The 18354-nt window shown below is 43.8% G+C and overlaps 2 protein-coding genes across 2 annotated transcripts; one reads left to right on the top strand and one right to left on the bottom strand.

Annotated features, from left to right (window-relative positions):
• Positions 1-12: 12 nt before the first annotated feature.
• Positions 13-6472, bottom strand: LOC100842951 (SNF2 domain-containing protein CLASSY 3). The gene is made up of 5 exons (XM_024459270.1): positions 4990-6472; positions 3828-3980; positions 1801-3711; positions 1650-1716; positions 13-627 (listed from the first exon to the last, which is right to left on the bottom strand). Exons 1-3 carry the CDS (start codon positions 6229-6231, stop codon positions 1825-1827), a joined length of 3282 nt encoding a protein of 1093 aa, XP_024315038.1. The 5' UTR covers positions 6232-6472; the 3' UTR covers positions 13-627; positions 1650-1716; positions 1801-1824.
• Positions 6473-12125: 5653 nt separating this feature from the next.
• LOC100826547 (ubiquitin-like modifier-activating enzyme atg7) lies at positions 12126-18095 on the top strand. The gene is made up of 20 exons (XM_003569308.4): positions 12126-12372; positions 12937-13133; positions 13217-13408; positions 13505-13559; positions 13678-13772; positions 13910-14099; positions 14190-14307; positions 14385-14526; positions 14680-14829; positions 14907-15095; positions 15294-15479; positions 15591-15706; positions 15838-15985; positions 16126-16350; positions 16437-16586; positions 16665-16853; positions 16930-17112; positions 17214-17329; positions 17440-17587; positions 17702-18095. Exons 1-20 carry the CDS (start codon positions 12231-12233, stop codon positions 17867-17869), a joined length of 3099 nt encoding a protein of 1032 aa, XP_003569356.1. The 5' UTR covers positions 12126-12230; the 3' UTR covers positions 17870-18095.
• The last annotated feature ends 259 nt before the right edge of the window (positions 18096-18354 follow it).

Raw genomic sequence — 18354 nt, 5'->3', positions numbered from 1 at the left:
ATTTGAAACCCTGCTTCGATGGTTTGATGAGAGTTACGGTAGTCAGTAATTTTCTAGGAGCTTTCTGCCTTTCTGATTTCCGTGAACTAGTGGCAAAGTTGTTACAGTCATCTTTCAGGCAATATGTTCCCGAATTAACCATCGTTGAGCACATGCTTGATGATCCATAGGTAGAAAGAAAGCTACACAGACTCAAATATCAAAACCATTTGGCCGCCGCAGCTTACATTCGCAAATAATCGAATAACATTTAGATTGACAGCCACTTCCGCACTGATTGGTTCTCTACATGAGTCCATGCCCTGGATGAGCTGGTGCAAATGTGCAATATGAACTATGTGTTCCAGGGATTGAATGGGGGATCTTAGATGAGATGATGCTGAAAGGAGAAAATTTCCAAGAGATCCAAATCGTTCAGAATTTCAGACAGCTCCAATACCACCATACACGATCGCCGCCTCATCTGCCAAGCTAATTATCATTGAAGTTCCAAATTTTTAACATGGATGTGATGGTCATCTGGATACAAGTTCAAATGCAGGTACCAGTACCACCATGCCATCACCAAGTGGCGCATATCACCCTTTTTGCGTGCCGTTTACCCAGTGCATCCTGTTGATCATCTCCCTGCAATTGCAAAACCTTTTAGGATCCACTTTCCCATAAACTTATAATAGCAATTAGCTGCTCTGATACCATGCTAAATTCGTAATATAACCTAAACACTAGCAAGGTCTTGTGTTATTCAACAATCTTCACAAAATATACCACTGATACTCGATAGGAAGCTGCAGCTTGCACCTTTTGTAACGTAAAGAATACCATCCTCCAAAATTTTCATATGATTAAAAAGTGAGCAAGTGTCTTATTATTTTTATACTATATTAATGATGTTCTTTTATTACTTTGCATAAATTAGAATACTAATACTGTGGGACAAAATTTTGGTTGAGTTGAGATAGAAACTTCTGATTTTTTTTCCGGAACCCAACCATGAAGACCTAAATCTATGTCGGTTACAAAGGTGGATAAGTATCTGATCAAACTCAAACAGATTAATCTGAAATAGCTGCCATTGCCATACATGTTGAGGTTTAGTTTAAAACAGCACTGACAACTTTTATTTTGACAAAACTATAAAGAACTGACTATACTTAGATTCAAACTAGTATCCCCACAGCTTTCATGATAAAGTTTCAGATTCCTGAGAAAAGAAGTTGACATCATGCACAAAATACACAAAAGCGATTCTTTCCTATAAACATGGATAATGAAAACTATTTATATTCCTTTCAAGTACTTCAGGTAATTTGCATATGATTTGCCAAACTGATTGTTGCAGCCTACTTAAACTTATAATAGAAATTAGCTGAGATCCCATGAAATTGCATTTCAAGCATGAAGACAGATACGATCATGCAAGCATTATAATTCTCTTTTAATCCCATGAAATGCTTCTCTTCATGGGATTTAAGGATGCCATGAAGAAACCTTTTATTGTCTTCATGCTTGAAATGCAAGGTATGGAAGGGAATTTAAAAAGGTAGAAGTACCTGGCGATGAAGCAAGCAATACTACAATGTAAGCCAACTTAGCATGACAAGAAATAATTAACCTAAATCAACTATTTACTACAATATGAATAATACCAGTTATTATTTGGAGACTCCAAAGATCAGATATGGATGGAATGTAGAATCTATATATTCCGCCTCCCTGTGCACACACAACATTAAAAAAAACTTAGCAGCCGCATAAAAAATGGTTACCAACATTTAATTCTTGGAAGCTTCTACTTACAAGATTGAACTACAGGGTCCACAGTCAATGTGAAGGGAGAATTTGCACAAACATGTCTTTGAGCTCTTCGTGTGCAGTCATTGCTTCCAATATCCTATCATCGAATATCAGTTCTGGTGTCAGGTTGCACCCTGCAGCCTGTGGTTCCTTTGTAAACAGCAATTTGGACATGTGATCCTTCTTGGCTTGTCTGTCATATTTGATCTTCTCCTTTGTTCCTTCTGCGATCAGATTGTATGTGTACACGATCTTCTCCTGGCCTATTCTATAGGCTCGGCCAATCGCCTGCCTTCCAACAGAAGGGTTCCAGACGACATCGAGGAGAACTACTCGTGATGAGCCGACAAGTGTTATTCCTTCACAGCAGGCCTTTGTTGATGCAAGCATCACCCTGGCCTCACTGTTCATGTCGTTGAAGGCCTCCATCAAGGCTTCACGTTGTTTAACACGGACATTTCCACTCATCAGCAGGATTTCTTTGCCTTCGGTCCAGTTGAACTTTTTAGTTAGCTGATCCATGATTAGGGACAGTGGTTCAAGGTACTGACTGAACACAAGCACTCTTTCTTTCAATGGTTTGCAAAGACGGACGATCTCTAGAACAAACCTCGTCTTTACTCCTTCACATGGATCCAGCCGTGAACTCTTCAGCTTGTTCACAATAGATGCTTCTTCATCTGACAATTTTACACTTGTGAGGAGGAACGGGTGTATAGATGCAAGGGATATCTTGTATTCTGCATCAAGAAAACCCTTTCCTGCACTTTTCTCCATCATTGTGATAATTTCTTTCTGATGAGGAAGAGGATTAAGAATCACGACAGATTCTTTCAATCCTGGAAGTGACTTCTGAAGAATGTCACCATTATGGATGTGCACAAAAGGGTCCAGTTTTTCCCGGATTTCACTGAGATGATCATCAGTGATGTTACTCATCCTTAATGATTTCCAGAATTCCTTGCCTTCATCCTCTTCCAAATGATGTGTTGCTCTTGATTGGCAGGTTCTCTTAGAACTAAAGTCTTTTTTGTTGAGTCTTGTACAGGCAAAATCTCTTGCAAATTTCGGTTTAACCAGGCACAAGATGTTATAAAGCTCCAGGAAGTTGTTCTGGAATGGAGTCCCTGAGAGAATTATCCGCTTTTCGGTGCTGACTTCTGCAAGAACCTTCCAAATTAGACTTTTTTTGTTCCTCGGTGTGTGCCCTTCATCGAGAACCAACAAGCCGGGATTCTTGAGAAGCAGATTCCTCACCGTTTCTCCATCCATGTCTTCACCCTTTGCAAGGTTCCTGTAAAGTGAATAGCTTAGACCAATGATGCAACTGCCCTCATACCAGGAGGCCAACTTCAACATTAGCCTAGATTTCTGGCTCAATTTGTTCATGGACAACTTCTGGCCCAAACTTTCGTCCTGTGCAACCAGTTTCTTGATGGTCTTGTCTTCATCCCAATGGATTCCAGAAGAACTCAGTAGATGGAAAGGGAGCTTCACGTTCCATTTTTTAAATTCTTGCTCCCATGTAGCCAGCATCCCCCTGGGAGCAATTATCACTGGCCTGCACCACGGGAAAAGCTCCAAGTAAGATTGCACAAATGTGATCGCTAGACGGGTTTTGCCTGTCCCTGGAGCATGAGAAATCACACAGCCACTCGTACTATCAGTATTCACGGTATGTTTCACCTGTTGAATGTCAATTCCTCCTGCAAGTTTTTTCCACATGAACTCGAATCCTTCCCGCTGGTGTGGGAACATGTGTTCCCGGACCCCTGGAATGAGATCCCAGACAAGGCCACTCTCATGAATATCAAAATGACTTGTTCCTTCATATCCCATTGATTTTATGATATCCTCACAGAACAAATCCAAATTGAGACTCATTGCTGGTTCCCTTTCTATTGAAAACTTCACCTATTGAATGAGGAAAAGGAGAAAAGGTATATGGTTTGAACAGTTCAAAGGTATTGATGCTATCCGGTAATGTTGAAGCAGGTCAAATTAATGTGTTGAAGTCAACTTTTGCTTACCATAGATGGAAATACGTCTCTAATTTCAAGATCGATAAAATCACAGTGTTTGCATCTGATTCCTATTTGTTCATCCATAATGAGATCATGTTTCCCTCGTTTGCATGAAGTTGCTCTGTCTGCGTGAATTTCATCCCCATTGCTCTTTTCACCCTGAAAAAAACAGTGGCATGTTATTTCTAATTGAATTATTGAGTAGCAATAAATATAGATGCAAAGAACTTAACATTTCTGGAAGATGAAACATATCTGCAGTTCTGCACTTATTTCTTAAAATGAAACAAGTGTATATGCTATAGTAATAGGCAGGGAAAAGAAACCCACCAACACACACTCTTTTTTGGGTGGAATGTTAGCCCCAAGTTTGCAGATCCTGCATCTAACGGTTTAAAACTAAACATTTTTTTTCTGAAGACACATTCAGCAATCAGCACTGGTGAATGCTCATTAATTTAGAGGTGAATTTACATCAACGCATGCTGGAAGAAAATACAAGATACACGCCTACGGCAGCTCGGTTCAGTGCAATGATGGCACTGTAGGGGGGACGACAATAGGCACATGATGATGGTTCAGTGCAGTGCAGTTATCCTAAGATGTCCATTCAGAGTTATCTTTCATATATTGGTTTGGCTATTCCTACATGATACACTCAATGGTTATTTGGTTACCGAAAGTTTCAGATAATGTTCCAGTTAGGTTTGCAATCACCACAATTTAAGATAACTCAGAGGAAGGGACGAAGCCATCCAAAATCTCTAGTGGGGTCACCTTCGTTTACAACATGGGTTCAACCATAATGATTGTTACGGAGTAATAAACTTCTACTTATTCACTTAAGATTTACCTCACTCCGCGTCCAACAAAAGATGTCTCAAGTTTGTCAAAATTTGGATGTATCTAGACATGATTTAGTGTATAGATGTATTCAAATTTAGTCAAAGTTGAGACATCATTTGTTGGAGTACTCTTATTGGGGTCATGTAGCCCCAAAGTGTCTAGCTAAACGTAAGATATATCTCTTGGGTTATTTTTCTACAACAAACTGCATACGACAAAGATTCAAGATCCGGCACGGTCACGAGAGCTAATTTCTAAGCAAAATGCCACATTCACATAATTGGCAACTGAAACTCACTTTTCAGAGCAGAGAGCTTATTACCTCCTCCTGGCAGGCATGAGAGCAAGCATTGGTGGATTCCAACGCAAAGTCAAATTCTGCCCACAGAAGGTCCTCAAACTTGCCCTGCTCCGTCTTCTCCTTCACCACCTGGTCCTCGTCCCCGAAGGAGAATATCAGGGGCAACGTATCAGGGACACTCTGTTCTTGCGCAGGTGCAGAGCCATCGTCCAGAGGAGCAGAGCCGTTCTGCTGGTTCGTGATCTCGTCGAAGATGGACTGCAGCAGATCGTCGTAGGTCTCTCGCTCCTGGCCGGCACCGCACCGTTTCTTGGGAAGAATCAGGGAGCTCTTCTTGAAGGGAGCATCGCCGGCCTGTTGCTGTTGGTCGTAGTATCCATCCCTGGGATTGGGGACTGCTCCTGATCTCTTTGGCCTCCTGAATGGAACAAAGGCTTCGTCGTCCTCCTCCTCCTCGTGGTCACATTGAGCAGTATTATCCTTGGGCCATCTCCTCCTTCTCACCGCCGTTCCTTGTCTGCCGCCGACGCGGTGCTCCTCGGAATCGTCGTCACTGGGGGTAGGGTTTTTCCCTCGGCGCCTTCCCTTCCTGGCCGCCGTTCTACCATGGCCGCCGGCGTCCGCTTCAATCTCCTCATCACTGGAGGACAGCGCTGGAGCAGGAGGCGTCTTGTTGACACCCTCCTCTGCCTCGGACGAGCCTGACTCTGACGGCGTGTCGAGGCAGTATGGCTTGTTGTAGGTGCCTTGCCGAAGCAGCTTCGTGTTGAGGCATCGCCGTCGTGACCGCGTCCGCCCGGCCACCGGTTTGCCCGCAGCCGAGGTGTCCGCCGCCTTGGAGATGCACAACCCTTCGAACAGTCTCTTGGCAAAGATCTCGCCGTCCTCTGCCCTGTGCGCATAACGACCAGCCGCCGCGGAATTTCTAGGCCCGCCACGGCGCGGTTCCTCGGCTGCCTCTTCATCTTGCTCTGATTCAGATTCCTCCTCTTCCGTCTCCTCGTGTTCTTCTTCCTCTTCTTCTTCTAATTCCCATTCATCTTCCTCTTTCCCCTGTTCTTCCTCCTCCTCTTCGCCGACCATATCCTCCAGATCGGCTTCTCGTTCCTCTTCTTCTTCCTCCTCCCATTCATCTTCCTCATCTTCCTCTTGCTCCTCCTCCAGATTATCCTTATCCTCCAGCTCCGCTTCTTCTTCCTCATCCGGCACACCCGTCGCCGTGCCGGGCGGCGCAGCAGCAGTGGACTCGTCGTCGCTTAACATGAGCGCGTCCCAGTCGACGCTGGAACCTTCCTCAGACTCCTCATCCTTAACGCGCGCCGGGATCTCTCCATGCCGGATCTCTCCGCCGCGCGCACCATCTTCTTCTTCGTCTTCGTGGTCGTCGTCGCTGATGACGATAATCTCGGGCTGCTCCTGCTCGCGGCTGCGCAGCAAGGTGCCCGGCTGTGCGGAGGACGACGGAGCAAGCGGGTCTCGAACCAACCAGCCGGAGATCTCCGCCCCGACGCGACGGCTCCCGCCCGCGGCGACCGACGGACTAATTGCCTCCCGCGCGCGGCCGCCGTCTCCGCTGTCGTCGTCGTCGTCGTCGTCGTCGATGAGCAGCCGGCGGATCCGACGGCGGGGGGTCTCGACGAGCGGCGACTTATTCTTCGGCATCTTGGGGATTGGAGGCCGGCGACCGCGGCGGAGCGGAGAGATTGGGGTTTTCTCGCGGCGCGTGTGTGAAAGAGAGGGAAGTGCTCCTGGGGTTTCCGTGTTCTTTGCTAGAATTGGGCGCGCGTAGAGAAAAAGAGGAGCGACCATTTGTATCCTGAAATGGGCAGCGGGTCTCATGGCTCATGGGGCGCACTGCGTACCAGCCTACCAGGCCAGGCCCACTTGTCACTGTCCATTCACCGTTTCACCCTTTTAGGAAGGAGGCCGAAGGTACCCATGCCGGGCCTGTTTGCCTCCAGCACTATTGTACTAGCAAGCTAGGCTCTGGTTTCGGCCTGCGTGCTCTCGCAGCTATTGCGTTCAAATGACACAACTGCAACGACGGAGGGCAAGGTCTTCTTTTGTACTCTTTATGTCCCATATATTAAGTGACTTTTTATTATTCTTTCCGTTCAACAAAAGATGTCTCAAGTTTGTCAAAATTTGAATGTATTTAGATATAACTTAGTGTATAGATGCATTTAAATTTAATCAAAGTTAATACATTCTTTGTTGGACGGAGTAAGTACATGTTTCTAGACACTTTTTAAACATAGATACATCCATATTTGGACAAATTAGAGTCACTTACCATGACACGGAGTGAGTAGAACCTCAAACATTCAAGTGGTTGAGGTAATTTGCATATCATTTGCCGAGCTGGTTCTTGTCGCAGCTAACTTAACACTTATCATGGCAGTTGGCTGAGATCCCATGAAATTGCATTTCAAGCTTGAAGACAGACCACGGAAAACTAGCATCCCGGCATTAGAAGTATCATAGAAAATCAAAGTAGACTCCAGCACAATTAAATCTAGTAGTATAAAGCTAGTTTCGGCGAATACACTGTGAGATCGGCATATATGGCATTGTTTGAAGGAAGTGTAGAGATGGCTGGTTCGGACTTAATCTGGGACTCATGTGCTCCAACCCGTTGCCAATTCTTCTTGTGTGGCTAGCGTGTCGAAAAAGGTGCTGGACAGCGGACCGTCTTGAACGGCAGGGTTTGGATCATCGGGACAATTGCCCTCTCTGTGATCAAGAGCCGGAAACAATTGATCACCTGCTCATTGGATGCGTGGTCACGAGGCAGGTTGGGTGGAAGATCCTGTGTGCTTGGGGCGCGATTCAGTGGCTGCCGGATGAGAGATCTTCCTTGACAGAGTGATGGGAGAACTTTCGTCTTCAAGGTAGATCAAGGAAAAACCTTGCCACCGCAGCGACTTTGGTCTTTTGGATGATTTGGAAACACCGAAATGCGATAGTGTTCAATGGGGACACTCCAGGCGTTGATAAGATCCTGATCGAGAGCGATTCAAGTGGAAGGGGTTGCCTGGAAGAGTGCGGGGCTCTTGTTTGATAGATTTAGTTTCTTCCCGGGCCCGGATAGCGTAGGTGTGGAGCGCACCGGTGTGGGTTAGTTCTTGTCGTTTTTATTTGCTCGTTTAGGGTTGTACTAAACCTCTGCAGTCTTCTTCTTTAATGGATGATACACCCGTTCCTGCACTTTGGTCAGTGTGCTAATCTGATGCATGAAACAGTTGAAGCACAAGCCACGAGACAAGGGGCATGTTCTGTAGAGGCGTCGTAGATCTCTTCAGGTATATATGGACGGGATTTAAAAAGGTAGAACTACTGCACGTACCTGGCGGCCAAGCAAGCGATACATGTAGCCTCTTGATTCGCAGGATTGAATAAATACGCAGGAATAGAAAAAATGAAGTATTGCAATGTCATGCTCACAAATTGGTTCCTACAGGATTTTGTTATCACCAAAATTTTGTTTGGTTGCACCATAGAAAAAACAAAGGATTCTTTCCAAGAGGTTGAAGTGGATGGAAAGTTTCCTATGAAATGTAGTACAAATGAATGTTTTGAAAAAATAAATTGCTATATAAGATTCAATCCTATGAATCAAACGACCAACTTTGGAAAAAATTCTAAGAATTTCAACCCTCTAGGTTTCCTACGGAAATCCTTTGAATCAAAGGAGCGCTAAGTCAACTTAGCATGACAAGGAATTCATAATTAGTAATCTAAATCAACTATATACTACAGATATATGGATGAAACGTGGAACGTTGCTTTTGAGCTCTTCATGTATTGATCATAAAAACATGTCTTTGAGCTCTTGTGTGTGAGGTCAATGCTTCCAATATACTCCCTCTGTTTCATAATTCTTGTCTCAAATTTATCAAAAAATGGATGTATCTATTCTTAAAAAGTGTCTAGATATATGTGATATTTCGATAAAATTATGGAACGGAGGGAGTAGTATCATCGAATATCAGTTGCACCATGTAGGGCTGCGGTTTATTTCAAAACAGCCATTTGGACATGTGATCCTTCTTACCTTGTCTGTCATATATTTGATCTTCTCCTTTGTTCCTTGTGCGGTCAGATTTGTATGTGTGCACAGTCATCTCCTGATCTATTCTGTAGGCTCGGACCTCGGAGAACCAACAAGCTAGCCAGGCTTCTTCAAGAAGCGGAATCCTCACGGTTATCCATCCACGCCTCCAACCTTTAATTTGCCAGGTTAATTCCTGTAAAGCGAATAGCTTAGACGAATTATGCTGCTCTATTCCGTCATAAAATTATCAATGATGCCAAAGAATATAAAATTTCTGGAATGAAGCATATCTGCACCTATTTCTTAAAAATGAAACAAATGTATTTGGGATGCGTTTTTTTTGGTTTCTTGGACCGGCTTCTAGTGGAGAAGCCGCGTCACAAATTTAGCTAGACTTCCAAAATAATTTAGGCCAACTAGTTTGTTAGCCTAATCGAATTTAGGTGACAGCGGCTCCAAAACGATAGGAGAGAACATATTCTCAGAAAAGCCAGTTCAGAAAGCCGAAAAGGACTGGCCCTTGCTATAGTGTAATTAAGCCGGTAGGGAAAAGAAACAAATGTATATTTGAAAACCAGGCCATCAACTTACACCCCCAATTGTTAACAAAAACAAAACATATATAATGGGCACCATGGACGAAACCAATTAACATTACAATACAGTACTGTTGAAAATTAACATAAAATAGTTTGGTGGATTGCAAGTTTGCAGATCCTGCATGCATGGCTGCATCATCTACACAGGTTTAAAACTGGAGTACTAGACATTTTTTCCGAAAGGAAAATCTGCCCACAGAAGGTCCTCAAACTTGCTCTGCTCCGTCTTCTCCTCCACCACCTGGTCCTCGTCCCCGAACGAGAATATCAAGGGCAACGTATCAGGGACACTCCGTTCTAATTGCGCAGGGACAACGTATCCTCCAGCTCCGCTTCTTCTTCCTCCCATAAGTCCCATTCCTCTTCCTCTTCCTCTTGCTCCTCCTCCTGGTCATCCTCCAGCTCCGCTTCCTGTTCCTCTTCTTCTTCCTCCCATTCGTCTTCCTGTTGCTCCTCCTCCTCCCGGCCATCCTTATCCTCCGGCTCCTCTTCTTCGTCGTCGTCGACGTCCACGGAGATAATCTCGGGCTGCTCGCCGTTTCGCAGCAAGGTGACCGGCTGCGGAGAGGACGAAGGCAGCGGCTTTGCCTTTGGGACCAAACCACCGGAGATCTCCGCCCCGAAGAGACGGCTCCCTCCCAACGGACTTGCCTCCCGCGCGCAGCCGCTTTCATCGTCATCGTCGTTGAGCACGAGGCGGGCCAGACGGCGGGGGGTCTCGGCGACCGACGACTTCATCGGCATCTTTGCGGTAGGGGAGGCTGTCGACGGCGGCGGAGCGAAGAGAATATATAGGGGGGTTTTCTGGCGGTGAGTGTGAAAGGGAGTTGGGTACTGAGGTGTCGTGTTCTTTGGTAGAATGCGCGCTTAGTGAGAACAGGAGCGCTCATTCGAAAACATGCATGTGAGTTTTTTTTTTTAGAAAACAAGTGAGTGTGAAAGGGAACTTGGACGGGTGGGGGCGCGCTGCGTCGGGCCCGTGTGCTGATTCGTGTTGGGCCGGCCCAATTATAATCACGGACAAACGGCTACATATGTACTCCGTGTGACCCCTAAAAAAATGTATTCCCGTGTGCTCATTCATCTGATGACTGATGTGCTCGGGGATCTAAAAAAACAAGAAGATCATGCGTTGGGTCGATTGCGTGGAGCGAGACTTTGCTGGTCCGAGCCATGTGAGGCACATTTTCCTTTCTTTCTTTTTTCTTAATTTCTTTCTTTCTTTACTTGTATTGTACCTGCTGTAGAAAAACTAGTATTGTACTCCGTAGCATTTTGTTACAATACTTTTTTAAGTTGTTTCGAGTTATGTGAATATTTCCCATGTAAATTCAAAGGAGAGAAAATTCCTATAAACTCACAGCTAAAAATTACCCCTTTGTTTGGTAGTTGGGCCCATGTCTTATTCCCATTACAATACTACGGAGTAGATGGTTGACATGCGGATGGTAGATGGTTAACACACGGATGGTAGACGGTTGACACGAAGCAATTGGACAGAGCACTTCATTAAAAGAAGGAAGCACGTCACGCAAATCTGTCTAGAACTGGGTTGGACTTGAAGAGGCAACATGTGAAACGTCGGGTCCTATCTGAAGATGGGTTCTTGGAGACCAAACGTCCCGGTAACTCACATTCTATGCTAACCAACCACCTGTCCCACTATTTTTCTTAATCTTTCCCTCACGGTGATTAGGCAACAGCAACTTTATTTCCTCCTCCTCTCTCTGCAGCAGCACTATGTCTCTCCCACCCACGCACAATCCCTCCTCTCTCTCTGCCACGTACTTTCATGTACTCGTCATAATTTGTCACATACTACAAATTTATAAAGTACTTATCATGTATTAGAATGTACTCACAAATGAGCCGTTATAAAATTGGGAAGAAAAATGTGGTAAAACTTCGCATGCAAAAAGGTGTCAGCCTATCACATACAAAGTCAGAGATGGAATGAAAAAAAGAAAAACACAAAAGAGAGAAACAAAGAGGAAATGTGTCAGCGGTCACATCTTCTGATCACCTCTATTTAATAATAACTAGGAGGTGTGTCCGCGCGTTGCTACGGGTCAACAAAATCACAAACTATTTATTTTTATTTTCTATGTACGCAACTCATGACGCCGTTGAGATCGGTATGCGGGTGTGGTGGCATCGGTAGTAAGACGGAGTAGGAGGAATCGTGAAAAAACTGGAAGAAGAAAAAAGAAGCAGTGTCATATTAGTTGTAATTTTAACGAAATTAACCTACGCTGACGACTGTACCATCACCACCAACTCTAATTTAATAAATTGGTATAGATATAGATACATACACATTAAATGAATTTCAGATGTGCAAAATGAGTGGCCAGCGGGGATATGCTACCGTCTCCGCGTTATTCTTGGGGGAGTACTCTTCTTGAGTCTTCTATGTTCCTTCACGAAACGTAATACAGTTGTTCGTACGCCAAAGCAAACGCTCCTCCGATAAGAGGGTTATCCAAAGAAAAACAAAAGTGAAAAGGCATCTACTCTTCTCAAAAAGAAAAGGAAAAAGAAAAACAACAGCTACAGCAGCAAAACCGGCCTTACCGCTCGCCGTGCCGCCGGCGAAAACACCAGAGGATATGGCGGCGAAGGCGGAGGGGCGGCCGCGGCCGCTGAAGGTGGAGGCGATCACGAGCTGCGTCGAGGTGGGGTTCGGGGACGCCCTCCGCCGCCTCAAGCTCGACGTCCTCGGCACCGACGACTCCCCCATCCCCATCACCGGTCTGGATCCTCTCACACTTTCTCGCCCCGTCCTCTCCGAATTCTCCTTCAAAGCTGCGATTTAGCGGGGGAAAGGTTGTAGAGTTCATGCGTCAGCAGCGTGGCCGCTCGCAGGCTTCCATGGAACCCCAGACCGGGATCACCTTCCTTCCCTAGTTACTAGGATCGAACGACGGCCTTAGCTGTGGCTGCTTCTGGATTTTGAGATCTTACTAAATAGATGGCGGTCTATGGACGCAATGTTCCTTAGATTTTGCCTAGGCTGTAAGTTTTGCTTGTACGCGACTTGCTAGTAATATTTGGTCCAATTGGTTTCGATTAAGGCTTTAGTGTTCGCCTGTGCTAAGATCAATTGTCTAGCAGGATATTTTTGGTTTAGCTGCTGATGACTCTTTCTGTTTCTGCACTCTGCTGTAGCTACCCACAACTCTGGATTTCCTAAAAACTGTGTGAAATTGTTTTTCTTCTAATTTAGTCGTCCCTGTGTATTGTGATGTCCCTAGTATTTCTGTTGTTTCAGTTAGCTATTTCTGAATAGCCTAAACAAGTTTGATATTTTGCTAGGTTATTATACTCCATGCACACATGCAAAAGTTTCGGGTCTCTTCAGGCTATGCCCAGAATCGTTAGTGCCGTCATCTGTCAACTCCTTTGGTTCTAGGAACAATTGTCCAGTCATGGGGACCCTCATAAACACTAATAACATGCGGGGGTTCCAAAACCTAGATATGGCACATCTACTGAGAGAAGAAGCAAAGAAGGTACATGTTTGACATGACATTAGCTAAGCTTTACCCTTTTCGAGTTATTTCTTAATTTCATGGTGTATTGTCTGTGGAGCCAGATCTTGCATGACATTATGTCCGGTAAAATAGAAGGCGACCCTTCTCTGCTACTGAGGTTCCTTGTAATATCATTTGCGGACCTGAAGAACTGGAAGATATATTACAATGTTGCATTCCCCTCAATTGTTTTCAACTCTAGAATGACTTTGCTCAGCCTGCACAGTGCCTCGCAGGTGCTCAGCCAAGAGGAGGTCATGATTTTGTGCACCTAATATTCCATAATATTAGTTTTTTTACTCATTGATCATTTTATGATTATTACTGAGGGTTATCAATTGCTCCTGCAGGCAACATCATTGTCTAAATCATTGAAAGAGTGGCGTAGTTCAAATGAAACAACAGGTTTGATAAATGATAATCATCTCAAACTTGTATTGCAACTGTTCTACAGCTTGTTGTTAATTGGCTATGTTTGCCTGATTTGCTATATTTTTGTTGCAATGGATCAAAATCTCTGCAGTTCTTCCATTCTTTTTGGTCGATATATCCTCGAATTCTTCTGCTACTATAAGACAGCTTAAGGACTTGAAAGATTGCCAGGACAGTAATCAAAAGGTCTGTTGGTGTCATTCATTTGATCATTGCAATATTCTGTGACCTCATATTTGATGTGTGGTTTAAGAGATCTTGTACTTTGTACTCCTCATGCATATGTTTTTTTCTTTTGTAAATGCTTTTGTTTGCTACTGCAGCTCCTATTTGGATTTTATGATCATGGCTGCCATCAAGATTACCCTGGATGGGCTCTTAGAAACTACATTACATTCCTGAACCTACGTTGGAAGATTGAGAAAGTTCGGTTCTTCTGCTACCGAGAAAAACGTGGAGGCCTTGATCTACAGAAGTCCCTTATTGGTGAATCGTTATTTTCAGCTCCTAATGGTATATAATCTATTTTTATAAATACTTCTACCCAGCACATTCACTAGTAGTATTCATTTGTATCCTTTTAAACATCGATTGTGATTACAGGTTGGGATGACCCTGATTATGTGCCTGAAGCTATTGGATGGGAAGGAGAAAAACCTGGGGATGAAAGGAAAGAAAAGAAATTGAAAGAAATCAATCTTGAGTCAATGAATCCAGCAAGGTAGATGATGATTATTTATACTGCTCTGCACATAATCAGAAATTAATATAACTTATTTGATTGTTTATCATATGCAGTCAGGACGAAGAAAAACAGCTAATGCACTTGAAGCTTATGGGATGGCGCCACTTCCCTGTGGATTTAGATAAGTTATCTCGTGTCCGATGTCTTCTGTTAGGTGCTGGAACTCTTGGATGTGAAGTTGCTCGCTTACTCATGGTTAGTGATGTGCACCACTGGTAGATTCATGTTCCCTTGTAACAAACTGTACTAATATATACACCTACATATCCCCTGTGACAAACTGTAATGCTATATAAACTTGCATATATCTTTTGCACTTTCTTGTTTATGGTGGAACAACATTTTCAGACCTGGGGTGTAAGGAAACTAGCAGTGGTTGATGGAGGTTGTGTTGCCATGCCTGATCTAGTCAAACAATCACTCTACATAGATAAGGATTGTGGTGTCCCAAGAGCGGCAGCAATAGTTCCACGTCTAAAAGAGAGATGTCCTGCAGTCGTAAGTCTTGGCTACCTTTTCCTTGAACTTTATGTTTTAAATAGATCCTCTTGTTGACAACAATTGCTGTCATTTAGGAAGTTGAAGGCATTCAGATGGAAATACCAATGCCTGGAAATCCTATTTCTTCCAATAAAATAGCAAGTGTGCTTGATGATTGCAAGCGTCTTCAGACATTAGTAGCTTCCAGTGATGTGGTCTTCTTGTTGACTGACACATGGGAGAGCAGATGGCTTCCTACTCTTCTGTGTGCAAACGAAAACAAGGTAAGTCTGAGTCACATTATTGATCTTCTGAAGAACTTTGTGATATTTGTCAGCTTATAAAGGCCAGGACTTTTACTAATTAATTAATGGCTTGAGCGGAGAATTAATATAGTTGGACAGTTAGAAAAGTATGTTTCCCCATTTTTTCATGCACATAGTCTGCCCTTGGGAACTAAAAGTCTTGTGTCTCCACTGCAGATCGCCATCACTGCGGCATTAGGATATGACAGTTACCTTGTCATGCGACATGGTGCTGGTCCAGGAACAAGAAGTGGAGCAATGGATAACATGATTTCTCATATACAGAATTTGTGCATGGAAGATGCTCTTGGTCGTGAAAGATTGGGCTGTTGTTTCTGCAGTGATACTGCTTCCATTGTCAATGTATACCAGCTAAAGACTTACATCTCTGGCTTTCTTCTAATTTTCATTTCATGCATACAGTTTTGCGCTCGTTCCGAAATTTCATCTCTGCTTAATATTATTTCCTTGCAGTCTGTCTCTAGTGGAATACTGCATCCCCAATGTACAACCACACTGCCTGGACTGACCTCGATTGCATCTGGCAAGGCAGTGGAGCTCTTTGCTCGGATATTACATCATCAAGATGGGTAAGCTACTGGATACCTGGAAGGCCGGAAGGGTTGTATCTGTTTGTGTAACATTGATTTAGTGAAGAATAGTAGATTAACCAGTCCAAGTACATGATCGTTTTGTAAGAATAGTATCATACCTCTTGCAGGATACATGCTCCAGGAGATATTGCTGGTATGGACACTGAGCATCAGCTTGGTCTTTTGCCACATCAAATGCTAGGATCGCTTCCAAAGTGTGTTTTATCAACTGTGATAGGCAATTCCTCAAGCAGTTGTACTGCATGTTCTAATGCTGTAAGTGAACTGTTATTGCACATATGGTGCTACATCAAAATAGTTGTATTGATTCTGATGTTTCAAATTGTAGCGCATGTGACACTACATAGTAAGAGTTTTATTGATTATGATTTTTTTTTCTTTGCTGAATATTCCAGGTATTGTCTGAATATAGAAGAGGAGGATTGGACTTTATTGTGCAAGTCATCAACCATCCATCATATTTAAAAGACCTTACAGGAATTTCTAATTTAGTAAAGTCGGATTTGAAATTGCCAGCCAGCTTTCCCAGCTACCCTGTAAAGCCAGGAAAGTTGTCTAGTGTCCGATGTCTGCTTTTAGGGGCTGGAACTCTGGGGTGTGATGTTGCTCGTATTCTTATGGTTAGTGTTATGGTTGATGCTACTTTTATGTCGAACTGCATATACTCACAGAGCATTCTTAATCATGGTGGATATCAACTTTTCAGGACTATGGTGTTCGGAAGCTAACAGTGGTTGACAGTGGTCGTGTTGTTGTGTCAAATTTGGCAAGACAATCACTTTACACATCTGATGACCGCGACATCCCAAAAGCAACAGCAATACTTAAGCATCTAGAAGAGAGATGTCCGTCAGTGGTGAGTATTCACTCCCTTTCCCTCAAAACTCTAGTTGTGTTATTTTTGTTGTAACTTGTAACAATTTCTGCCTTGTAGGAGGCTAAAGGAGTTGAAATGGAAATACCTATGCCAGGGCATCCCGTATCTTCTAGTGAAGCTGATGGTGTTCTTGAAGATTGCAAACGCCTCCAGGAGCTAGTAGCTACACATGATGCTGTCTTTTTGTTGACCGACACAAGAGAAAGTAGGTGGCTTCCAACACTTCTCTGTGCGAATGAAAACAAGGTAAATATTGTCTATGTTCTTGAATAAAGTACACATTGTAAATTTCTCTATGCTAATGCCTCTCATTGTATTGCAGATTGCTATTACTGCAGCCCTAGGATATGATAGCTACCTTGCCATGCGACATGGAGCTGGTCCAGGAACAAATTCTGAAGGTTCAAATGTGGTTGCTGCCACAGATAAGCTGTCTGCAAGAGATGTTCTTGGCCGTCAAAGACTGGGGTGTTATTTCTGCAACGATGTTATTGCTCCTGTTGATGTAATGTTTTCTAAAATTTTGAGAACTATACTCATTTGCTCAACATATTACACTCCTACAACAATTAGATAACATTTTTTTTTCTTGATTTCCTAATGCAGTCAGTCTCCAATCGAACACTGGATCAACAATGTACGGTAACACGACCTGGACTAGCATCCATTGCATCTGGTCACGCTGCAGACCTCTTCACAAGAATGTTAAATCATCAAGATGGGTAAGCAACCATACACCTCGAAATAGAAGTCTGGAACAGCTTGAACTCTTGTATTATCATTTCTATGTAAGGTGATACATCTCTGATAGTTGATTTACCACCTTCTGTAGGATACATGCTCCAGGAGATATCGCTGGCATGAACACCGAGCGTCCACTTGGTCTACTGCCACACCAGATACGAGGATCACTGTCACAATACAACCTATTAACCCTCTTGGGCTATTCCTCGAGTAATTGTACTGCATGTTCCAATGCGGTAAGTAAATATTTATAGTTTGCATGGTTCGAACCGTATATTTTGGAAGCTTGTGCTGATTCATGTATTGTTCATTCATGGGATCTCATGCGAAAAAAATAAAAAAATCGGCAGGTACTGTCTGAATACCGGAGTAGAGGATTGGATTTTGTGATGCAGGTGATCAACGAACCAACCTATCTGGAAGACCTTACTGGCCTGACCAACTTGATGAAGCTGGCGGATTATTCCCAGGTCGAGTGGGTAGATGAACTTGATGACGATGAGTTGGCCGAAATCTGATGTATCACACGATTCCAGACTAGTGTAGATATCATCTCGATGTATAGTGATTCATGAGACTGATGTTAGACTTACATTCTTGAATGGCGTAGGCTTTTGTCAACAAATACTAGCACCCACCTGTAATCCGTAATCAGGTCAGCAACTCTCCTTAATTCTCTGACTCGTCACGCACTTGTAATATTAAAGATGCCTACGCGAAATACTCTCTGTTTTTTTCTGGCCAGCAGTGTTGTTCTCGGTACTCCTATGTATAACAAAATCTATTGTTCCGACCAACTTGCTGATGCTGCATTAGCCTGTCGTAAGGCGCGCGCAGGGCGAGGCAGAACCCGAACAAGGCAGCCAAGACGAGCGCCCCGGCCAGGGGGCCAAGTGGCCAACGACCGCGCTGAGCAGCACAAGCCAAGAACCCAGGGCCGAACAAGGCACATACAAGCAGCTCCACCCGGGCAGCGTCAGGTTGTAGAGCCGATGGATGGCTG

The sequence above is a fragment of the Brachypodium distachyon genome, chromosome 2 (assembly GCF_000005505.3).
Source record: "Brachypodium distachyon strain Bd21 chromosome 2, Brachypodium_distachyon_v3.0, whole genome shotgun sequence".
Classification (NCBI taxonomy): domain Eukaryota; kingdom Viridiplantae; phylum Streptophyta; class Magnoliopsida; order Poales; family Poaceae; genus Brachypodium; species Brachypodium distachyon.
This window is presented reverse-complemented; position numbering and strand designations above follow the sequence as displayed.

Bases quoted from the DNA above. Each gene is read 5' to 3' on its own strand.
- LOC100842951 (XM_024459270.1), bottom strand. From the start codon at position 6,231: ATGTTAAGCGACGACGAGTCCACTGCTGCTGCGCCGCCCGGCACGGCG. The intron at 3,981-4,989 runs GTAATAAGCTCT...TGTTTTTTTCAG, and splicing joins CTCATGCCTGCCAGGAGGAG to GGTGAAAAGAGCAATGGGGA. The intron at 3,712-3,827 runs GTAAGCAAAAGT...CTCATTCAATAG, and splicing joins GAGACGTATTTCCATCTATG to GTGAAGTTTTCAATAGAAAG.
- LOC100826547 (XM_003569308.4), top strand. From the start codon at position 12,231: ATGGCGGCGAAGGCGGAGGGGCGGCCGCGGCCGCTGAAGGTGGAGGCG. The intron at 12,373-12,936 runs GTCTGGATCCTC...ATATTTTGCTAG, and splicing joins CTCCCCCATCCCCATCACCG to GTTATTATACTCCATGCACA. The intron at 15,096-15,293 runs GTAAGTCTGAGT...TCTCCACTGCAG, and splicing joins TGTGTGCAAACGAAAACAAG to ATCGCCATCACTGCGGCATT.